This window comes from Sus scrofa, chromosome 9 (genome assembly GCF_000003025.6).
Source record: "Sus scrofa isolate TJ Tabasco breed Duroc chromosome 9, Sscrofa11.1, whole genome shotgun sequence".
Classification (NCBI taxonomy): Eukaryota; Metazoa; Chordata; class Mammalia; order Artiodactyla; family Suidae; genus Sus; species Sus scrofa.
This window is the reverse complement of record NC_010451.4, coordinates 37,131,217-37,152,159: the sequence shown is the minus strand read 5'-3', so window position 1 is coordinate 37,152,159 and position 20,943 is coordinate 37,131,217. Positions and strand designations below refer to the sequence as shown.

The window sequence follows — 20,943 nt, the reverse complement described above, 5'->3', positions numbered from 1 at the left end:
GGCTTAACGTCCTGGCCCTTTCACTTGTTCAGTGCCTAATCCTGAATGAATTTCTTAAGCTCTGGACACCTGTGTCCTTGCCCGAAAAATAAGGTTTGTTTGCCTTAATAATCTTTCAGGCCTAAGAGTCAAACTCTAGGCTGTTTAGACAAAAACGATTCTCTTATTTTACCTAGTAACTCGTTGCCAGGAGGATTTAAGTAGCAGCCACAGATTCTGAAAGACCGCTAATTAAGCAGCAGGCAAATGGGAGCTGTAGGCACACACATCACAGGTATTAATGCCTCCTGTCACCACCACAGTCATTCTTCAACATGAGATTCCTACAGAGTTGCAACTGAGGGTCACAAATATTACTGCATGAGTAGCCACGCCAGCAGACGCTGACATGGAGGAAGCAGTGAGGGGCTCAGTTGTGACACTAAGAACGCCATCCATTGCTCTGACTCTCATCCTTGTTTTTATCAGAGTGAAAAAAGTTCACCCCTCTGTGGGCTGAACGAATGTTAGCATTCCTTGCAGAATTTTAGATCAGAAGTTTCTGTGTGACTCACAGCCACACACAGCTCCTATCAGCAATGAATTTACATTGAAACATTTTACAGTTAAGGATTTACACTCATCTCCAAGCTAAGGGGTATAATCTGTGCAGTTAAACCTAGCAGCAGAGTAAGGAACTTCATTTTGCTGACAGAAGTAAGCTTTTACAATGAGCATCTGATGTAATACAACTAACTATATTCTGGTTTAAGCTACTTCTCAGGTGCTGACCTCCTTAGTAATTTCATGAAGATTCATATTTATCAGTTATATAGCCTTCCTTGCAAGTCCCAACACTTTGAATTGCATTCTGTTTTGCTAATTTTAATATGATTTGTACACCACTTTATTCCATATTATTCATGCAGATCTGGGCTTCTAAAGCAAAGCCCTCTTCCTCAAAGTAACATGCAAATCTTTGTTAACTTTTTAACAGAAGTAAAAGGAAACTTAGTCCATCAAATATAGACTGTGTAGACAGTACTTTATATTAATAATAGTGAAATATCTGGTGTGATAAATTATGGTCCGTATAAAAAGCTCTGTTATTTTACTGGGATATGAGACAATGGTTCATTCACTCAGCAGCCCTTTTTTGAGGGCTTACTATCAGGCACTGTGCTGGTGCTGAGGATAGAGCAGACATCAGTCAACAAATGCCTTCCCTCATGTAGCTTCCCTCACCCCAGTGGAATAGAAGTATCTTCCCTCATCCACTGGAGTAAAAGAAAGGGACTACCACCAAATCAAGTCAAGTCACATAATAAGTGCTATGAAGAAAAAAATAAAGATAGGTCACCAGAAATAAGATTGTGTGGCCGTAGGGTGCTGTGTGCCATATCAGGATGAATATGGAAATTGTAGGTGGGTGAGAGTGAGACAAAGAGACAATATCTGGAAGACCCTGCTATGGCCAGTGACTCTAGCCACCACTCCTTAGGTGAGCCACTTGACATTCTGGATGTATTTCCTCTTTAAAAATGGAGATAATATTACTATGTAATAGAGTGACCTTTCATGAACAATCTGTGAGCAGTAACCCCTCCCCTACTCTATAAGGATGTATTTACACTAAAACCAGGTAACAGTGAGATGAAAACCAGACACCTGTGTGTCCAAGGTTATTTTAAATCAGAGAATTCCTTCCCACAGCAGGCCTGTAAGAAAAAGCATGCCAATACAGCATCTAAAGTTGAGGAACTGCAGAGCAGAGGCTTTTTAAAAGTCAAGCAAGAGAAGCTGTGGCCAGTAGTTGTGTATCCTTGTGCCTGTTCCACAGAACATGCTGACGGATGGACCCTGTGACAAGAAAGTCTAATCTATAAAAACAGATTTTGGAAGTTCAAAACCAACTCTGTTGTTATCACCAAGAAGGATCTCAGTTTATTGTAAGGCATCTTGCCTACAGATGCACAGCTGACCAAATAACAACAATGGTGAAAGAAATGCCCTGAGTGCTTTAGAGATACATTATTTTTCTTATTAAAGAACGGTAAGTCAGCACGAGAGTCAAACTCTTTCTAACACTTGCAATGTACCTCAGAAACAAAGCATTTATAGAATCTTACCTCCCCTTCATCGGTAAATGTTATTTTCTTATTTACTTTAAAATTTCTCTTCATTACTTTTTTTGCTTCTGCAACCTTTGTCACTTTTTTCTTCATGCTGGATTTAGAAGGGTCTTTCTTCTGTGTGAGAACATATAAAAAACACAGATGATTAGGGAAATGGTTGCTTTATATTAACAATTTAGCTTTGGCAATACACTTTCCAAAACTGAGTGTTTACTGCTTATTGGCTAATGAGAAGCACCAAATTTACTGTCCAGACTTCTTAACTAATGACCTCCCCAATGCTAAATCGGTTTAAGTTTGAATATGAATGTAAGACACAAATAGCCTTAAGTTTTTTCTATTACTAAAACTGTGCTATGCTGATAATGCATCAGAAACTACATGATAATGTGATTAATGGCCAGTTAAGATAAAGCTATCTTTCCACTAAAAACAGAGCACATTTTCAAAACAACTCTGATTTTCTGGTACACACTTTAGTTTTTTAGAGCAGGAATATGTTTACCTGGAAAGCAAAATGACTCCAATACACTGTTTGCAACTCAACAATCTTCCTCCCCTTACAGTAATTCACTCTATGTATGCTGGAAAACATCCAATGATAACTAGGCTGTGTCCAAAGGTGAGATGGGTAAGAGTTCTTAAAACAGGAAGCTTGTCAACCAAAATAAATTGCTCCCTGCAGTATACCTTGTGAACACAGAGCACTAATAAGGCTTCCTTCCACCCAGTCATTACTCTGACACCTCATTTTTCCCTGCAAACACTTATCAGAGAACACCACCAACACAACCACCAGGGCTAGAGACTATGTTACTAACTCCTGTTGGATTTTGGTTTTATGGTGAGGCCATGTCTTAAGGATTCTGGGTTGGTGGATACTCTGTCCATCAGCCCTCAGCTAATGATAGAATGCCAATCAAATAATGCAAACTGAGAAGATTAGTATGACATAAAATAACAATTAAACAGGAGTAAGTTATAATCACTTAAATAAAAGCACAAAAAATACTGAGAGCAAGGGGAGCAAACTTTCTGGGGGTGATAATACTCTGCATCTTGATAGGAGTTTGTTACATAGGTGTATACATTTGTCAAAACTCATCAAATGTGACAGAGCTGGTGCAATTCCTTGTATATAAATTTCTTCCTCAAAAAAGAATTTTGTAAACACATCCTGAACTTTAGTTAATGCCAGGCAAGCTGAAGAATATGGAAGAGAATGTAATGATGTTGGCAACTTCCTCTGAAATACATTAAATAAACGGATGACGCATAGATGGATGGAAAATTACATGAAAAAGGACATATGGTAAAAAGGTAAATGTAGAATGCGAGTGACAGATATTTCAGTATCCAAAGTACAATTTTCCACACTATAAACCAACTATAATAAAAAAAAATCATTTAAAAAAGTATAATTTTTCAACTTTTCTGTATGTTTGAAAATTTTTGTAATAAAATACAAACGCCCAGTCCCAGTAACAAGAGAAACAGTCATAATTCAAAGATACCCAAAATGGTTTTGGCATCTCAACCAAAAGATCATTGAGAAGAATATGCTATTCAAATTACAAGGTCCCACCCCTACTTCCTTCCTGATAAGAATCACAGCTGTTACAGAATTTATTTGTATGAGATACTTGTCTCATTACTTCATATTTATATTTCAAAAATTATATGTAGAAGACTGCCTAAAAGACCCATTCTAGAAATTCATCCTTTTTTTTTTTTTTTTTTTTTTTTTTGGTCTTTTTAGGGCCAGACCTGTGGCATGTGGAAGTTTCCAGGTAGGGGCTGAATCAGAGCTGCAGCTGTTGGCCTACACCGCAGCCACAGCAACACCAGATCCAAGCCGTGTCTGTGACCTACATCGCAGCTCATGGCAACGCTGGATCCTTAACCTACTGAGTGACGCCAGGAATCAAACCCACATCCTCATGGATAACAGTTGGATTTGTAACTCACTAAGCCACAACGGGAACTCTGCAAATATTTTATAAATAATGTGTTTATTCCAAAAATAAAAATCATACAGATTAAAGCCTACATATCCAAAGTTCCTCATTTTTTTAAGGCTACATCAGTCCTTGTGATTACACTAAGAAGCAAATCATAAGCAAGCATTACTCTTTCTCTATTCCATAGAGTCAATAAGGTTATGCACTACTAATTTCTTTGTAATCTGTCAGTGTATAAAATAATGAGAATGGTTAATGCATACTACAATACATTAAGCAGCAATGACAAAATATTTATTATGAAATACTCATGATTCTTTTTTAAAAAATCATTTTAACTAGTCAGTATAAATGGGAACACAGGCGATTGTATATGGCTTTTTTTTTTTTTTCACCCAGACTGAAAACTGTGTGATTTGCTGTGATCTCAGCTTTGTTTGGACTTCCTTCTGGTTATGGAGGATCACGAGGGATAGCCATCCTTCGCAGGGTTTCTTGATTGCTAGATTCCTCCCATCATGATTCCTGCTCCCTGAATCTGCAGCTTAACTTGGAATACTTTCCAGAAAGTTTATAATATAAATAAATAAACTCTTCCTAGGAGTATGTACCTGCCACCTTAACTACTGAATGCTTTCAGAAAAATAACTTTCAAATCTATCTCCAATACACTTGTCATTTCTATGTGTCTTTCTCTCACTTTTCATATGTAAGTTCCACGCACCAAACCCTCACTCAAATGCCCATGTTTTTTCCCTTTCAACATGTGTCTTCTTTTCCTCATCAATTTCTTGTTAGAACTAGCATAAAATTTTCCTTGATTTTAAAAAGCCTATTTAGGAGTTCCCGTCGTGGTGCAGTGGTTAACGAATCCGACTAGGAACCATGAGGTTGCGGGTTCAGTCCCTGCCCTTGCTCAGTGGGTTAACGATCCGGCGTTGCCCTGAGCTGTGGTGTAGGTCGCAGACATGGCTTGGATCCCGAGTTGCTGTGGCTCTGGCGTAGGCTGGCAGCTATGGCTAGCCTGGGAACCTCCATATGCCGCGGGAGCGGCCCAAGAAACAGCAAAAAGACAAAAAAAAAAAAAAAAAAAAGCCTATTTATATCATTTGAGTCTAACAATTCTTTAAATCTTCCATTGCCTTCCACTAGCCTCGGTTAGATTTAAATTTCTTTTTCCCCACCCAAGCCATATTTTACTTTGCTTATTTTCTTACTTTCTCATCCCTGACTGAGTTTCAGGGCCAGGCAAATCCATCACTGTTTTTGTCTTATCTATTATCTCAGATGTTTCATTCTACCTTTTCAGTGGTTTTTATATTGTTGAAAGGTACAAAATATGAAAATAATTCAGATTTCTAATTCACTGACCTGGGAAATTTTTCTTTGGTTCACTGAAACTGTCTGGTTACTTTTTTTTTTTTCTTTCTTTCTTTCTTTTTCTTTTTGCTATCCAGGAAACAGGTATTATTTGCTCTATATCATGCTCCCCCACTCTCCTCTCAAAAAAAGCCACTACAAAAGTGAAATCTCAGATATTTCCCATTCTTTAACAAAATTATGGAACCAGTCATATTTATTTTGCCTTAGGAATCCAATTTTTAACCTGCCACTTTTAATAAATATTTCTATATTAGGAAGCAGGCAGCTGGAGGCAATTTAGAGAAAAGGAGCTTGATACATACTTTTTGCCTCTCTTTTTAGACTTTAAAAATGACAGTATGGATTTCATTTCTAACTTGTGTCCAAATTGGCTACATCAACTTCTGCTGTTTCTGACAACTTCTGAAATTCTTCTAGAACTTATAAATATTATAAGCTATTTACAAAAAACCCAGCCATACAAAGAGGAAAGCTAATTTCTATCACACAGCTACTTAGTTAACAAAGTTAAGGGAGATAGGACTACCTAAAGAAGGCAATCATGGTGGAAATCAACTAAGTTAAAAGACTTGGGATGGCATTTATGAAACAACCATAAACAATATGACACTAAGGTACATTCTCTTGAGGAAGCAGCTATCTTACTCCTCCACCGCCTTCCTTCCAAGTGACACCAAAGCCTTTGTAATTATATACCAGCAGCTAATTTAATCAGAATTTGTATGACCAAAATGAGATAGCATCAAAATAACATTCAACAAGATTTAATTATAGGTTTAACTGAGAACTCCATAGCTGGCTCCAGTACCTACAAGAATAACAAATGACTTGGCAGTCTGGTTAGTGAGATCTAAATCAGAGTTTCTGAAAATTCATTCATCATGAAAGTCTAACAGAAAAATCCCACAGTAATAGTAGTTTTTCAGCAAACCACAATTTAAAAAATTATATACACACATACATGCACGTGCTTCTACCTTCTAAACTACAGAAAAAGAATTCCTATATGACTAAAAGACCTAGAGTAACAAAACTAAGATATATATTAAACTTAAACTGGGCTTAAACTAAATGGTGAGTTAAGCCACTTATGACATGCCATTAAAATTTTTTTCTATTAATTTATATTTGATTTACAAGGTTGTGTCAGTTTCTGCGGTACTGCAAAGTGACCAAGTCATACAAATGTGTGTGTATATGTGTATGAATACACACACACACATTCTTTTTCACATATTATCCTCCATCATGTTCCGTCATAACAGATTGGATATAGTTCCCTGTGCTACACAGTAGGACCTCAATTCTTATCTATTCTAAATGTAATAGTTTGCTCTACTAACTCCAAACTCCTCCCTCCCTCCCCCTTGGCAACCACAAGTCTGTTCTCCATGACATGCCATTTTAAGACACTGAAGAGATGCTGATGCCAACCTTCTAAATCCCCAAGACAAGGTAAACACTGTTAACTGGTTCCAATGCCTGCCATGTTTCTAAATTGGCTGACATTAGTCAATCACAAGAACTGCATGGGATGCATCCTGAGGAAGAAATAATAGACATCACTACCACACGCATGTTCACAACTACATGTACAGCCCAGTTTTCCAAGCTCTGCCTTCTATGGTATATAAAAGTTAGCTAAGCAAAAAGTACCAAATGAAAGTTCAAAGCCCCGCATATGTCTACCACATTTCAACAAGATGTGCTTGGATGATGTCTCGATTTATTTTAAATTGGATACTCTTAAAAATATGCCGTTTATAAAATATTGGCATACAAAGCCATATAATGGGGATTTAAAATATTAGCATTATAAGTACACACCTAGAAGAATGAAATGGCCAAAATCACCTAGAAAACAACATTGCAAACACACACATATGCAGAAGTTAAGAGAATTTCAACATCACACAGCCAGTACCAGGAAACTTAGGGCTGGAACTCTAAATTCTGGGGTGGCGGAATGGGCAAAATAAATAAAGGAGCACAAACTTCCAGTTATAAAATAAGTAAATCACAGGGATGTAATGTATAGCACAGGGAATATAGTCAACGATATTGTAATAACTTTTTTTTTTTTTTTTTTTCATTTTTGGGCCCCGCAGCACATGTAGTGCCCAGGCCAGGAATCAGATCTGAGCCAGAGTCTTGACCCAAGCTAAAGCTGTGGCAACACCAGATCCCTAATCCACCGTGCTGGGCCAGGGATCGAACCCGAGTCCCAGAGCCCCCAAGACACCATCAATCCCATTGTGCCACAGCAGGAGCTCCTAACTTTTGACAGATAATAACTAGACTTATTGTGGTAATAATTCTGTAACGTATTAAAAACATGGAATCACTATGTTGTACACCTGAAACTAATATAATATCGTAAATCAATTATACTTGAAAAATGACAATACTAGGAGTTCCCGTCATGGCTCAGCAGAAACGAATCTGACTGGTATTCATGAGGACGCAGATTCAATCCCTGGTCTCGCTCAGTGGGTTAAGGATCCTGTGTTGCTGTGAGCTGTGGTGTAAGTCACAGACATGGCTCGGATCCTGCATTGTTGTGGCAGTGGTGTAGGCTGGCAGCTACAGCTGATTCGACCCCTAGCCTAGGACCCTCCATTTGTTACGGGTGTGGCCCTAAAAATACAAAAAAAATAAATAAATAACAATACTAAATTCATACTGATTGCCAAAAAACTTCCAAGCCTAGTTTGAGGTCTTACCTTGATACTACACATAACTAACAAAATATCTCAGAAACATCTCAGACACTACACACTTTCCTTTGAGAACCATAATTTTCCTAAATAATACTCAGAACCACATAAAATGGAAATCAAGATATGGTCAGTAGCAAATGGTGTTCCTTACAATGAAAAAAACCTCTTAAGAAATGCATTTTAAAAGGTTTTTTTTTTCTTTTTAGGGCTACACCTGTGGGCTAGGGGTTGAATCAGAGCTGCAGCTGCCAGCCTATGCCACAGCCACAGCAATGCCAGATCCAAGCTGCATCCGCAATCTATGCTGTAGCTGGTGTCAATGCTGGATATTTAACCCACTGAGCCAGGTTGCAGATCAAACCTGCATCCTCACGGATGCTAGTCAGGTTTTAACCCACTGAGCCACAGTGGGAACTCTCCAACCTTTTTTTTTTTTAATCTCTCAAAAGCAAAACTTTTAGGAAAAAAGTATTCTGTCTCTCAATGCTCTACTACTTTGACCTTTTTTTATTTCTGACAAATATGCAGTGATGAATATAATTTCCATCTGCTTTCTTCAGCATTTAAGTAATTTAAAAGTTTGACAGTGAGTAGAAGTTATTGACAGATTGCTGCTCATTTGTTTTATTTTTCCCATACCTTAGAATGGGTCCTCACTATTTCATTAGTAAATCTGTAACACTAAGACATAATATTTTGAATTACAGCTCACTAAAAACTACTATAAACCACAGTTCCCAAAGAATTAAAATGAAATTTTTGCTAAGCTCCAAACTCCTTATGCTACATAGCCAAGCAACACTTTTTTTTTTAAATAATTCTTCTTCCTACCATCCCATCCACATACTAGAAAATGCGGGAGCTATCAATCTGCTTAAAATTCTCCCCCCAAAAGGAACATTTAATTTAAGATTCAGCACTGGCTATCTTTTAAGACCTCTTCTCACTTTCTTCCCTCAGCCTCCTGGTGGTTATCCCTCATGGTATTTCTTATACTCTACTTCTATTTTTAAGAAATTTTTCTACTTCTGTTTTACCCTGCTTAGATACCACACCAAACTTCCTGAGAATATGGTCTTACTTTCTGTTCAATTCCTAGAGTAAGTGCCTACACTGTGACTGCAGAAATCAATAATTATTTGTGAAGCTGAGCTGAGCCTGGTCAAATCATGTTCAATTTTTGTTGGGAGCAACATTCATTCAAACTCTGAAAAGCTTTCTTCTGTTACCTATTCTGACATCGACTTACCTAAATAGCATAAAAATAAACAAACATATGCTATTTCACCTCTAACATCTATTTTTCGAGCAAATGGATTCACTGACTCTGGGCAATAAAGTGTGATGCGAGAAGTAGAACAGTCTGTTAGGAGTTATTTTGGTGCCTGGTCAAGGAGCTGGAGTCACTCCTTCATCCCTGTTCCCAGGAGGAAGGCAGAGACGTCACTCAGCTTTGGACAGAACCACAGTTCTCCCCTTAGCAGGGCCCACCCAACTTCCCACATGCCCCACGTCTCCACACGCTGGACAGGTGATTTCACAGATGACTGCGGGTGTGTCTACCCTATACTGCCTGGTTCCCAAGTAGTTTGGGGGGACTATTCACTGATAAGGTTGATTTACCACTTGTTCTTTAATAAGAGAGAATAATATGGGGCAGGATGCCTTCACTAGAATAAAAATGCTGTAGGTTGAGCAGACTGCCAAAGCTCTGGCATCCCTCTGTGCAGAATAATAGGAGGGTGGGAAACCCATGCCTCGCCTTCTTCTTGCTGATCCTGGCTTTCCCATGAGATGTTCCCTAATCCCAATAAAGCCTATTCCTTAATCCATGACATGATATTGTGAAATCTGTACTAAACTCCAGTGCATGACAAGTGCCAATCCAGATGGACTTACCTGGCAAATCAGAAGGTCACTAAACTTCTTTGAGATGCTTACAGAATGGTAACGAATTAAAGATACCATCTGATAGATACCATGATAGATGTTTTATATTTCATTTACTCCTCAGAACTTCCCTTTTGAGATATTTTCTGTATCTTACAGGTGATAAAACTGACAATAAAATAAGTTAAACAATTATCCTGCTAAGAAAGACAGAGGCAGGTTCTGAACACAGAGTAATTAATCTCAAATGTACTCTCAAACCCCGAAGCTCATGCTCTTCTCAGACTCCACACTGTCACTATTTAAAATAAACTTTAGAAACATGGTAGGAAAGTTTAGTCTACCTTCCAAATATGCTGGAGTCCATAACCTCTCTCAGAGACTGAAGTACAGTTTTCATTTGAGCAAGCCTATGATAAAGAATTCACTAAATAAAGATAAGATGCATCCACTGGGACACCTATGGCTATCTTCCCTGTGCATTCTTAAAAGAATAAATTACATTAATAGAAAACTAGGAAAATTACTCTTTTTACTAAAAAACTAATGCAGTTTCCAAACCTCATAACCAATTGGTCAAAATCCTAATCTAAATGCTTTTTTCCTAGTTCCAGTGTTACCCTTGTACACTGCTACTAAAAACAGAGACAAATGGAATATCCTTATGTCACTCTAGGAAAAAAGAAAACAGTAATCACAGAGAGAGGTGAAATAAACTGGGAGTGGGGGTCAGGGAGTGCTGGTGGTAGAAAAGTAATAACAGTTCCGTTGACAAGATTCAGGGAAGACTCTGGCACAAAAGAGACAGCACCGATGGAACAAAATAGACAGGGGAAAGGACAGCCGTGCAGAGTTAAGACAGTTACAGTAATAAAAGGAGACAATGTGAAAACAAAATCACAAGAAAGAATGAAACAGGGGAAAGGAAAAGCTCTACAAAAACAAATCCCTCTCAGGACTAGTGATGTGTTGTAAAAACATTACACCGTACTGCCAAGTCATTTTTTTCCCTTAATAGACACCCAGCCACACTATCAATTCTAAATAGGGAAAACAAAACGATTAAGCCAACAACAGGAAACTATGAGGATTTCTTAACTAGCTCATGACAGGATGTGTAATAACTGTCTTCCATCTCCCAAACATTCTCTCCCTTACACCAGAAGAATGTCTAAGATCTAAGAATAGAACTGGTAAGAAGTCCTCATTGTGGTGCGGTGGTCAATGAATCCGACTAGGAACCATGAGGTTGCGGGTTCAATCCCTGCCCTTGCTCAGTGGGTTAAGGATCTGGCATTGCCATGAGCTGTGGTGTAGGTCACAGACATGGCTCGGATCCTGAGTTGCTGTGGCTCTGGTGTAGGTTGGTAGCTACAGCTCTGATTAGACCTATAGCCTGGGAACCTCCATATGCTGCAGGAGTGGCCCTAGAAAAGGCAAAAAGACAAAAAAAAAAAAAGAATAGAACTGGTAAGAAGTTCACTGGAACAATGGGATATGAAGTGACTCTTTGGGACTCAGTGTGGTTATTTCCAGATTGGTATGTTATCACTGACCAGGAAATACTATTTATAACATTTCCAAGGCTGGTTTTTCTCCAAAAACTTGAATAATTAAACTGTACAATAATTTGAAGGATTTGGTTTAATCAGATTTGGTTAATAACTTGATGATCCTAATAAAAAATGTACTTCGAACTCATTTTAAATACATTCAATTTCAATCTAATATCATAATAAACAGGTTGAACTGATGGGAATTTTCTCTATTAAAATACAATTTATTCTCCACTTGTATTAAGACTTCTGGAGTTAGCGTATTATGAAACTCACTAATAATCTGGCTCATTAATTCTGAATCTAAGATGCTGGATGTCAAAACTTCCTAATAAAGACCACAAACTACCACAGAATAACTTGATCAAAATAGTACTATTATCAGTTACTTATTTGAGCACCTACAGTAAGCCTTGTTCAAGTAAAGGCACAGCATTTGGATAATTTTCACCTTGCTCTGGAATGAACTAATCATTTTAAGAATACTGAGTAAGCTACATCTCACTGCTCTGTCAAAAAACAGTGGCGGAGTTCCCGTCGTGGCGCAGTGGTTAACGAATCTGACTAGGAACCATGAGGTTGCAGGTTCGATCCCTGGCCTTGCTCAGTGGGTTAATGATCCGGCGTTGCCGTGAGCTGTGGTGTAGGTTGCAGACGCAGCTCGGATCCCACGTTGCTGTGGCTCTGGCGTAGGCAGGCAGCTACAGCTCCGATTGGACCCCTAGCCTGGGAACCTCCATATGCCGCTGGAGCGGCCCAAGAAATGGCAAAAAGACAAAAACAAACAAACAAACAAAAAACAGTGGCTACTCCTTGACAATCCTGTTTAAAATAAGCCCTGACTTACTCAGAGAAGCATGCACATATTTCCCGGCAGCTGGGGGACACAGAGAAAGGGGACGAACATGGATGTGTATGAGTATCTTATCAGTCAGTTTCCAGAGAGTTACTTTCCCTGAACTTCACCCCGGCATCATCTCTCCAATTTACGTTAGGATGAACACTGCCACATAAAATTTATTATTTTATCTACTGTAGGACAGTTGTTGAATTGCAAGCAAAAACTGTGTTTCTCTAGCATAGAAGAATGTTTTCTCCATACGGAAAAAGTGTTCTTTTCATTTTGGCAGTTAAGCCCTCAGAACGAAATTCCTGATCCATATTAAGAACCATGTAAAACCTTGCATGACCTGCATATTAAATTTCCCACCAGTCATTTCTATTCTATCTATATTTTGCATGCCTGATATTTTCTACTTTATTACATTTAGAAGTATTTTTGAAGCTACTTCAAATTCCTTGTGGGATTAGGAGGGATAAAATATAATTAAAAGAATAAAAGAAGCTCAGGCATTTATTCAACAAATACTGACTATCTATTATATTCTAAGTCCTATCCGAGGCACTTAAGATACAGTGAAGCTTACATTCTAGTGGGGAGACACAGACACACACAGATACACAGACACACAAACACCCACAATGAATATGTCAAGGAGCTTTGCAAGATAGAAACAAAGGCACAGTAAAGAAGGGAGGATGGAGAAATTTTAGACAGAGAAGGTCTCTTTGAAGAGGAGACACCCAGGCAAAGATCGAAATGATACGAAAGAGGAAGTCATCAATAATCTAGATAAGACTTTCAAGTAGAGGAAACAGTAAGTGCCAAAGGCCCACAAGTGGAAATGAGTTTGTTATGTTCAAGAAATAAAAAATTCCCAGTGACCAGACAAGACTCAGCAAGATGGAGGATAACAGGGGAGGAAGTCAGAGCCACAGGAAGAATGTAGAATTCCCTAAGGTCAAATCAGAAGATTCTGTCTCCCAAATCTTACAGAGCAGGCGGAGCGTGGAAAGATAACAAAATGTTCTGTTACTCATGAAGTTATCAGCTAGCTTGTTTTACTCACAGTGCTGTAGTTTTAAAAATCACCATGAAAAAAAATAGCCTCAGATATAATGAAGGAAATACTGGGCTAAGAAGAAGGTATCTAATTCAGGGACAGTTAATTTTCTATTATTAATAAATATCTATGGGAATAAGAGAGTAACTCTAGAAGAGCTAAACAAAGACAATTCTATATAAACTTATTGTGGGACCCAGCCTAGACCCAGCTAGCCAGCATTTACACAAATGTGTTAAAAGGGTACAGATTTGCTATAATTAAGTCTAACAAATTAACAAAAAGATGAAAATTGACTCAAAAAACTTGCTTCACTAATAAGTCAACACAAAGGAGATTAAGCACATACATGTTGGAACTACTTATACTATATTCAGATTCTAGCTCTACCATTTACTAGCTCAAGATTTTTGAACCTCCCAATCTTCAAGTTCCTCATCCGTAAAATATGAAAAATAATATATTAATTAGTAAATATAAGTGAAGTGCTAGGCAAAGCACAATGAATGGTTCCTATATTGTTGTCACTACCAACAGGGCAGTAAACAAAGCAGAGTATACCAGAGATTTAGGGGCAATGGAGACCAACAGAGAAAAGGAGTGGGCCCCAGAAGCATTGTCTTCACTGGTTCAGTCTACTAACCTCAAAATTCATCAACCAGTTCCAATCACAGGTGTGTCCCCCTATTCTGGTCTTCCCACCTCTACTCATCATCCTACTGAGAGTGGCATCTACCTATGATCATCAAACTTACTGCACTATTGCTACTTCCCTCTTCACTACGGCGTCCTGCCACCTTATACTCTCTCACACACACTACAAAGGACCCGGCCCCTATTTTCAATTTTAGTTCCCTTGAGCATAAAGTCACCTTCCATAAATTTGGCCAAAAATAAACCAGTCACAAGCTGGAAAATAAACCTCGACTAATACTCATTAGCAGTATTCAAGAGAACAAAGAGGGAGTTCTGTTGTGAGTCAGCAGAAATGAATCAGACTAGTATCCACGAGGACACAGGTTTGATCCCTGGCCTCGCTCAGTGGGATAAGGGTCCTGCGTTGCCATGAGCTGTGGTCGCAGATGTGGCTCAGATCTGTTGTTGCTGTCGCTGTAGTGTAGGCCAGCAGCTACAGCTCCAACTCAACCCCTAGCGTGGGAACCTCCATATGCTGCAGGTATGGCCATAAAAAGACAAGAAGATGGACAGACAGACAGACAGAAAGAAAGAGAGAAAGAAAATGCCTTAGAGATCTGGGGTAAGACTAAGCAAAACAGCATTTGTAAAGCATGTAGCATAAGTACAATAAATAACCCCTGACCTCCCCTCCCACTATACGTGGCACTGGCTGTGGGTCTAGCCATTGAAGGGTGGAGCTACTTATTAGGTGATTAGTAATGAAAGAAAGAAAGAAAGAAAGAAAGAAAGAAAGAAAGAAAGAAAGAAAGAAAGAGAGAAAGAGAGAAAGAAAGAAAGAAAGGAAGGAAGGAAGGGAAGGGAAAGGAAAGGAAAGGAAAGGAAGAAAGAAAAGAAAGAAAGAAAGAGAAAGAAAGAAAAAGGAAGGAAGGAAGGAAGGAAGGAAGAAAGAAAGAAAGAAAGAAAGAAAGAAAGAAAGAAAGGGAAGGGAAAGGAAAGGAAAGGAAAGGAAGAAAGAAAAGAAAGAAAGAAAGAGAAAGAAAGAAAAAGGAAGGAAGGAAGGAAGGAAGGAAGGAAGGAAGGAAGAAAGAAAGAAAGAAAGAAAGAAAGAAAGGGAAAGGAAAGGAAAGGAAAGGAAGAAAGAAAAGAAAGAAAGAAAGAGAAAGAAAGAAAAAGGAAGGAAGGAAGGAAGGAAGGAAGGAAGGAAGGAAGGAAGGAAGGAAGGAAGGAAGGAAGAAAAGAAAAGAATTTGTGCTTAATGTTAACTTAGGAACATTGACAAACATGTAATTTTTGTTTTTTATAAACTGACTCATCCAGTCCATGCCAAAAGATGAATAAAAATATCGAAAGGCCAGTGAAAGTTGAACTTGCTACCCATTACCTAATCTAGGCACAAGAGAAAGCTATAAATCACTATTCTTTCACTGCCAAGACAGGAGAGGTAGCTTTAAATGTGTAATATTTAGAGACTACTAGCTCTGGCAATAGGGTAGAAGCTCTCGCATCACAAGTATCTAGAAACAGTGATAAAATATCACCAAATAGCTTTACAATAATTAAATACATTGCTAAGTAAGCAAGAAAAAAATCCCCCAATTCAGAAAAGGAAAAGGAAATTGGGTAGTTTTGAGGTATGCCATCAACCCAAAACATACCACAAACGCCATGGGACTGAGCATTATTCTCACACTTGGACAGAAAAAGCACGGGAAATGAGTACAATGAATCCCCTATGAAACTTTCAAATGGCTGTATGTTCTGTGAAAGAAGGATCAGAAAAAAATATGGCTGGGGGCCCAGAAAGACAACAACTAAGGAAGGTTAGTTCAATTCAAGCTCTGAGCTCTGGGTACAAGAGAGAGCATAAGAGGAGGCAGATGAGTAAAAAATCCTAGAATAAATTAAAAGGCCAAGGTGGACTGCCCAAATTTACATTACCAGAAGTCCCCAAGCTAAGAAATAGAAAAAAGTTTAAGTTCAGAATTTGGGGAAACTCTGAAAAAGAGTAAGTGATGAGTAGCTCTATGAAATATTTAAGTGTATGATAAAGGAAAATACACATATCAATGGACTGGAACAGAAAGTTCAAAAACAGACCCAAAACATACAAAGGATTTCAAATAGAATAAAGGCGCACATTAAATCAGATCAAAAGACAGACATCGATAAATGATGTTGGAACAACTGAATAGCTATCTAGAAAAAATAAAGTTTATTTTTTCAACACTTTCATGCTTTACAAAAGAATAAATTCCAAGTGGATCAAAAACTTACATGCACAAGAACTTTAACATGTAACTCGGAAGTCAAAAAAGACCAAACTGGCAGATTCAACTACATAAAAACATTTAAAACATAATCCAAAGTCAGTAAAACGAAAGACAATCTAATCTGGAAAACAAAAACAAACCAAGAACAAAAACAGCGAACTACTTACAATTCATTAGATCCAAGCAAAGGTCTAATTTTCCTAATATACAAAGAGAAAGAAAAAAAGACCAAAAGCCAAATAAGGCAAAATATATGGATAGTTCCCAGAAAATGTAATACAAATGGTTCATTCATGATATGAAAAACATACATAAAAAGTTCATAGAGATAACCATTTCCCTTCTATGTAACTTGGAAAGATCAAATATTTGAAAAGATGCTGTGTTAGGAGAAAAAGTGGTACCATGTATTATGAATAGAAAATGTGAAATAGCCCAAATTACAATATCTATTAAAATTCTAAATTCACAGATCCTTTGATTTAGTCGTTTCACCTAGGAATTTATTCCATAGTATATGTTTAAATGAAGAGAAATACTTAAATATTCTCAGTATTAGTAAGGAAGAAAATAAATATGGTTTTGCCTGGTTATCTGTTTCCAAAAACATATTATCAATTTTATAACAACTTAAGAAAAACCCAGGAAATCTGTTCATAAACAGAGCAAATGTCTGTTTATGGCATTTTATATCATTATATAAAATGAATTTTTATCATTATAATTTTAGAAATATTCATTTTACATCTTTCCACATATGCTATAGTCCATTTAGTCAATAGTTACTGAAGAACATATACAAGGAAATAAAGGGTGGTAATATCTAAGAACTATAAAAATATAACTCCATGTGGACTATTCTAACATAAATATACTTATTTATAAATCAATGTAAGTAATAAGTTGACATGTCTATTACATAAAAAAATCTATGAAGTACTTAAATTCTCCTTCACATGCAGCTTTTTAAGAGAGATAACACAATAAAAAGGAGTATTCAGAGAGTTTACTTTTGAAAAACAAAAATCAATTGAAAACAGGGATGGGTAATTAATTGGCTATAACAGGATATTAACCACAGCAAGATTTGATGATATGTGGCAAAAAAAAAAGCTCATTAAATATCCGTGTACTAGTGATTTACTTAACAAATCCTGAGAGATAAGTGGATTTTTTAAAACCATCTTATTTATTGATTTTGTTTTCCATTGCTCAAACCATATCTAGTGTGTTAGGCAAAGCCGCTTTCAACAAGGAAATTAATGAGCAGGTTGGTTGCAGCCATCACTGCAAAATGATCAATAATTTTACCAGAAAAATAGGAATGTAGTAATGTCTACATTTACATTTGGTACCAGTAAAAATAAATTTTAGAATAAGTGAACCTTAACAAAAACCATGAAGATCTTACACAATTAAAATATATACATGAAGAGTACAGCAACCATCCATCAAAAATGGTCAGTCATTAATTACTGGTTCTCCCTCTCTCTAGAGAGAGCACCAATAATTAATTTACAGTTAATAATTCACATTTACAATTAATTTCCCCTTCAGAATTACCCTTTGCTCTATTTGTCCCAACTAACTAAAATTCAATGGATCACTTGTCATTTCTAGGGTATAAAGGCAATGGGGAACTGGTGGACAGTTAATGAGAAAATATAACTGGGTGCTAAATTGAGCCAGACTGACTTCTGAGGATTCTTTCCCCCTCACTTCCAGAGAAAGCTCATTCTATCGCTTGCCTTTAAACAAATATCTCTAACGCAATGTCAATAATATGTCTTAAGACTTTTGTTTGTTTGTTTTGAACAAAAGACAGTACACAGTTACATTATAAAATAACATTTAAATTTAATTATGTGCTATATGTCAGATCATGGTGGAAGACAGTGACTAACTTTTTAGTTTGTTTCCTTTTAAAAAATAAATCTTAAGGGATTGGGGGGCAGGTAAAATCAGAGAAAGTTCAGAAAGGAAGTAGCATTAAGGGCTCCTTTCCAGAATATCCTTCCTTACCCTCTATAATTTTAAAAGTCCAGCCATGAATCTGTCTCTTCCTCAACCCAACAGGCTGATCTTTAATCAACTCCTACTACTGTAAAATTTAGCCCTGAATTTTATAAGGTCTTGTATCACTTGATAGATTTTACACATACTACCTATCTCCACAGTATAACTGTGTGAAGTGTGACAGGTGAAACATGCATCTAGCTGCAGCCACAGCCGCCACCACCATCTCAGTACTGGGCACACTGCCTAGTACAAAAAGATGCCGAGGTAACACATAGTGTATCAAATGACCAACTACTAACATAGTCAACAAAATCTATGATCTCTTGCAGGAGGTGAACAGATACAAATACCATGTAAAATGTATTTGATTTATCTTTTTGTAGGAAGTGAACAAAACAGACAAAAACATCCCCCTAAAAGAGTTTACAGTCCATTGGAGATAGACAAGGAGTAATGACTAGAAGGTAAGTGCAAGAGGAAAAAATACACAGCAGGGACAGGAGGAGCAGCTGGCGTGTGGTACGTGTGTTTGAGGGAGGTGGGGATCAGGGGTGTTGGCACTGTTAAAATTCCCAGAGTGTCAAGTCTAGCCATGCACTGGGGTGTGTGTGTGCGTGTACACTTGTACACGCACATTATCACTCAAACGTGAGAAAAATTCAAAATAAAGTACAGATTCCATGGAAAAATAAAAGTTTATACTTGAGAATACATACTTCAGTTGGAGCTTTCTTTCTAAATTAGATACACTGAAAGAGTGCTGCTGGCAAAAAAATCATTTGTTTGAAAAGAAAGAAAAAGTAGAAGAAAATGAAATAAGCAGCCAAAAGAAAAAGTTGCTTGGAGACAGCCTGTGTCTGTAACAGCAGAGTATCAGTTCTACAGAATAAATTTAAATCTGATTGACTTTTCTGAGAACTATGTTTTTCACTTTTCTTATGTCAGATTTATAAAAATGATACAGACATTAATTTTATAGATTGCCTCTGCTGACAGTACTTAGGAGCTGTATCTATATCCAAGTTTGAGGGAGTGATATAATTAAATTTCAAATCTAGAAAAATAAATTCATGAGACAAGTATCCTGCGTTGGCACTTTCTTGTTCAAAAATCCGCTCTGTTAATAAGAGAGGAGAGTAATTTTCATTAAAGTGTGCCTATAAAAATAAAAGCACATAGCTGTCTCTTTCCACGCAATGTAAGCAACTAACTCTAGGAATCTTTTAATTATCTTTAAAAAAAAAATCTCAGAGAGTTTCAGAAAATTGCAAAAGAAAAACAACTTATTCTAAGCATGACAGAACAAGACTTGAATAGCATATCCCTAAAGAGAAATAACATGCTGCTGTCTTATAAATTTTGTGCAAGAAATCAGATGCTTCTTCTGATACATAAACAAAAATGAACTAGTGAAAATTTAAAAGACTGCTTTAAAGAAGAAAAAAATTTTGTTATCTTTCTAGTAACAGTACCATTGGATTTAGTGCATTCTAAAGCATATAAATGTGCGATTATTTGGATGCTGCAGACTTATCCACACACATTTATGAGTTTTCTGAAGAGAGCAGTGATGGGGTTCCACTTGACAGCCACAATGGGCCACAGAGTACTCAACACACTGATCCTAATTTTTTTGTTTTGTTTTGTTTTGACTATACACACACCCACTAAAACAGTGCTGTGTTGAGAATTTCTGTAATTTTCTTTTTCAAGCTTCCTATAGCTCCATTTTAACTGTTTATCTTTGAATAATATGACTCCAAAAATCACCAATCTACTATTAATGATGATAAAAGAATGCTGATAGTTGATCGCATGTATTGGTTAGCAGCCCAGGCTTAGTAAAAAGGACCTGGATCTGAATTCTAACTTTGCTATTTACTAGTTTTTTTTTGGGGGGGGGGGGCTGGAGGCGGCGTTGTTGGTCATGCCCACAGGATGCAGAAGTTCCCAGGCCAGGCATCAAACCCACACCACAGCAGCAACCCCAGCCAAAGAAGTAACATGCTGAGCCACCAGGGAACTCCCTGCTGTGTTTTTATTAGTACTGTTAGTACATTAAAATAATCCTCAAAATTTTCATGAGGAAAAGGGTTTTTAGGGTTGGATGCATCAGAAAGGGGTTAGAAGAGCATGGAGACTGAATTCAGGCAGGAGAAAGTGGGAGCTGACTTAATATCATACCAATCAAACACAGAAGTAATGCTACTTCACATCTGTACCATACAGGCTATATAAATATTACCATTTATGCTTTTATCTGATTTTTACAACAGAGTATAAGAGAAAACCAGGCTATAAGAAGTTAAGAACAAATTTAGGAAACAGAATGTTGTTGTCTAGAACATTCAGGATTCACAGATCTTCTGAACATGAGTCCCCGCAGGATACATGGTTTTCCCTATATACGCCAACCGAGCTCCTCCAATCTCGGAATGGTTCAACACTTCACCAATTCAGACACTTTGAAAATATATTTCCAATCAA

At 37.3% G+C, this 20,943-nt stretch overlaps 1 protein-coding gene across 1 annotated transcript in view; it reads right to left on the bottom strand.

Annotated features, from left to right (window-relative positions):
• Nucleotides 1–20,943, bottom strand: part of DDX10 (DEAD-box helicase 10) — a 259,403-nt gene that overhangs the window by 113,814 nt on the left and 124,646 nt on the right. The window contains exon 14 of the mRNA XM_021062753.1: nucleotides 2,109–2,228. Coding sequence (XP_020918412.1) covers nucleotides 2,109–2,228 — 120 coding nt within the window. The remainder of the gene's footprint in view (nucleotides 1–2,108; nucleotides 2,229–20,943) is intronic.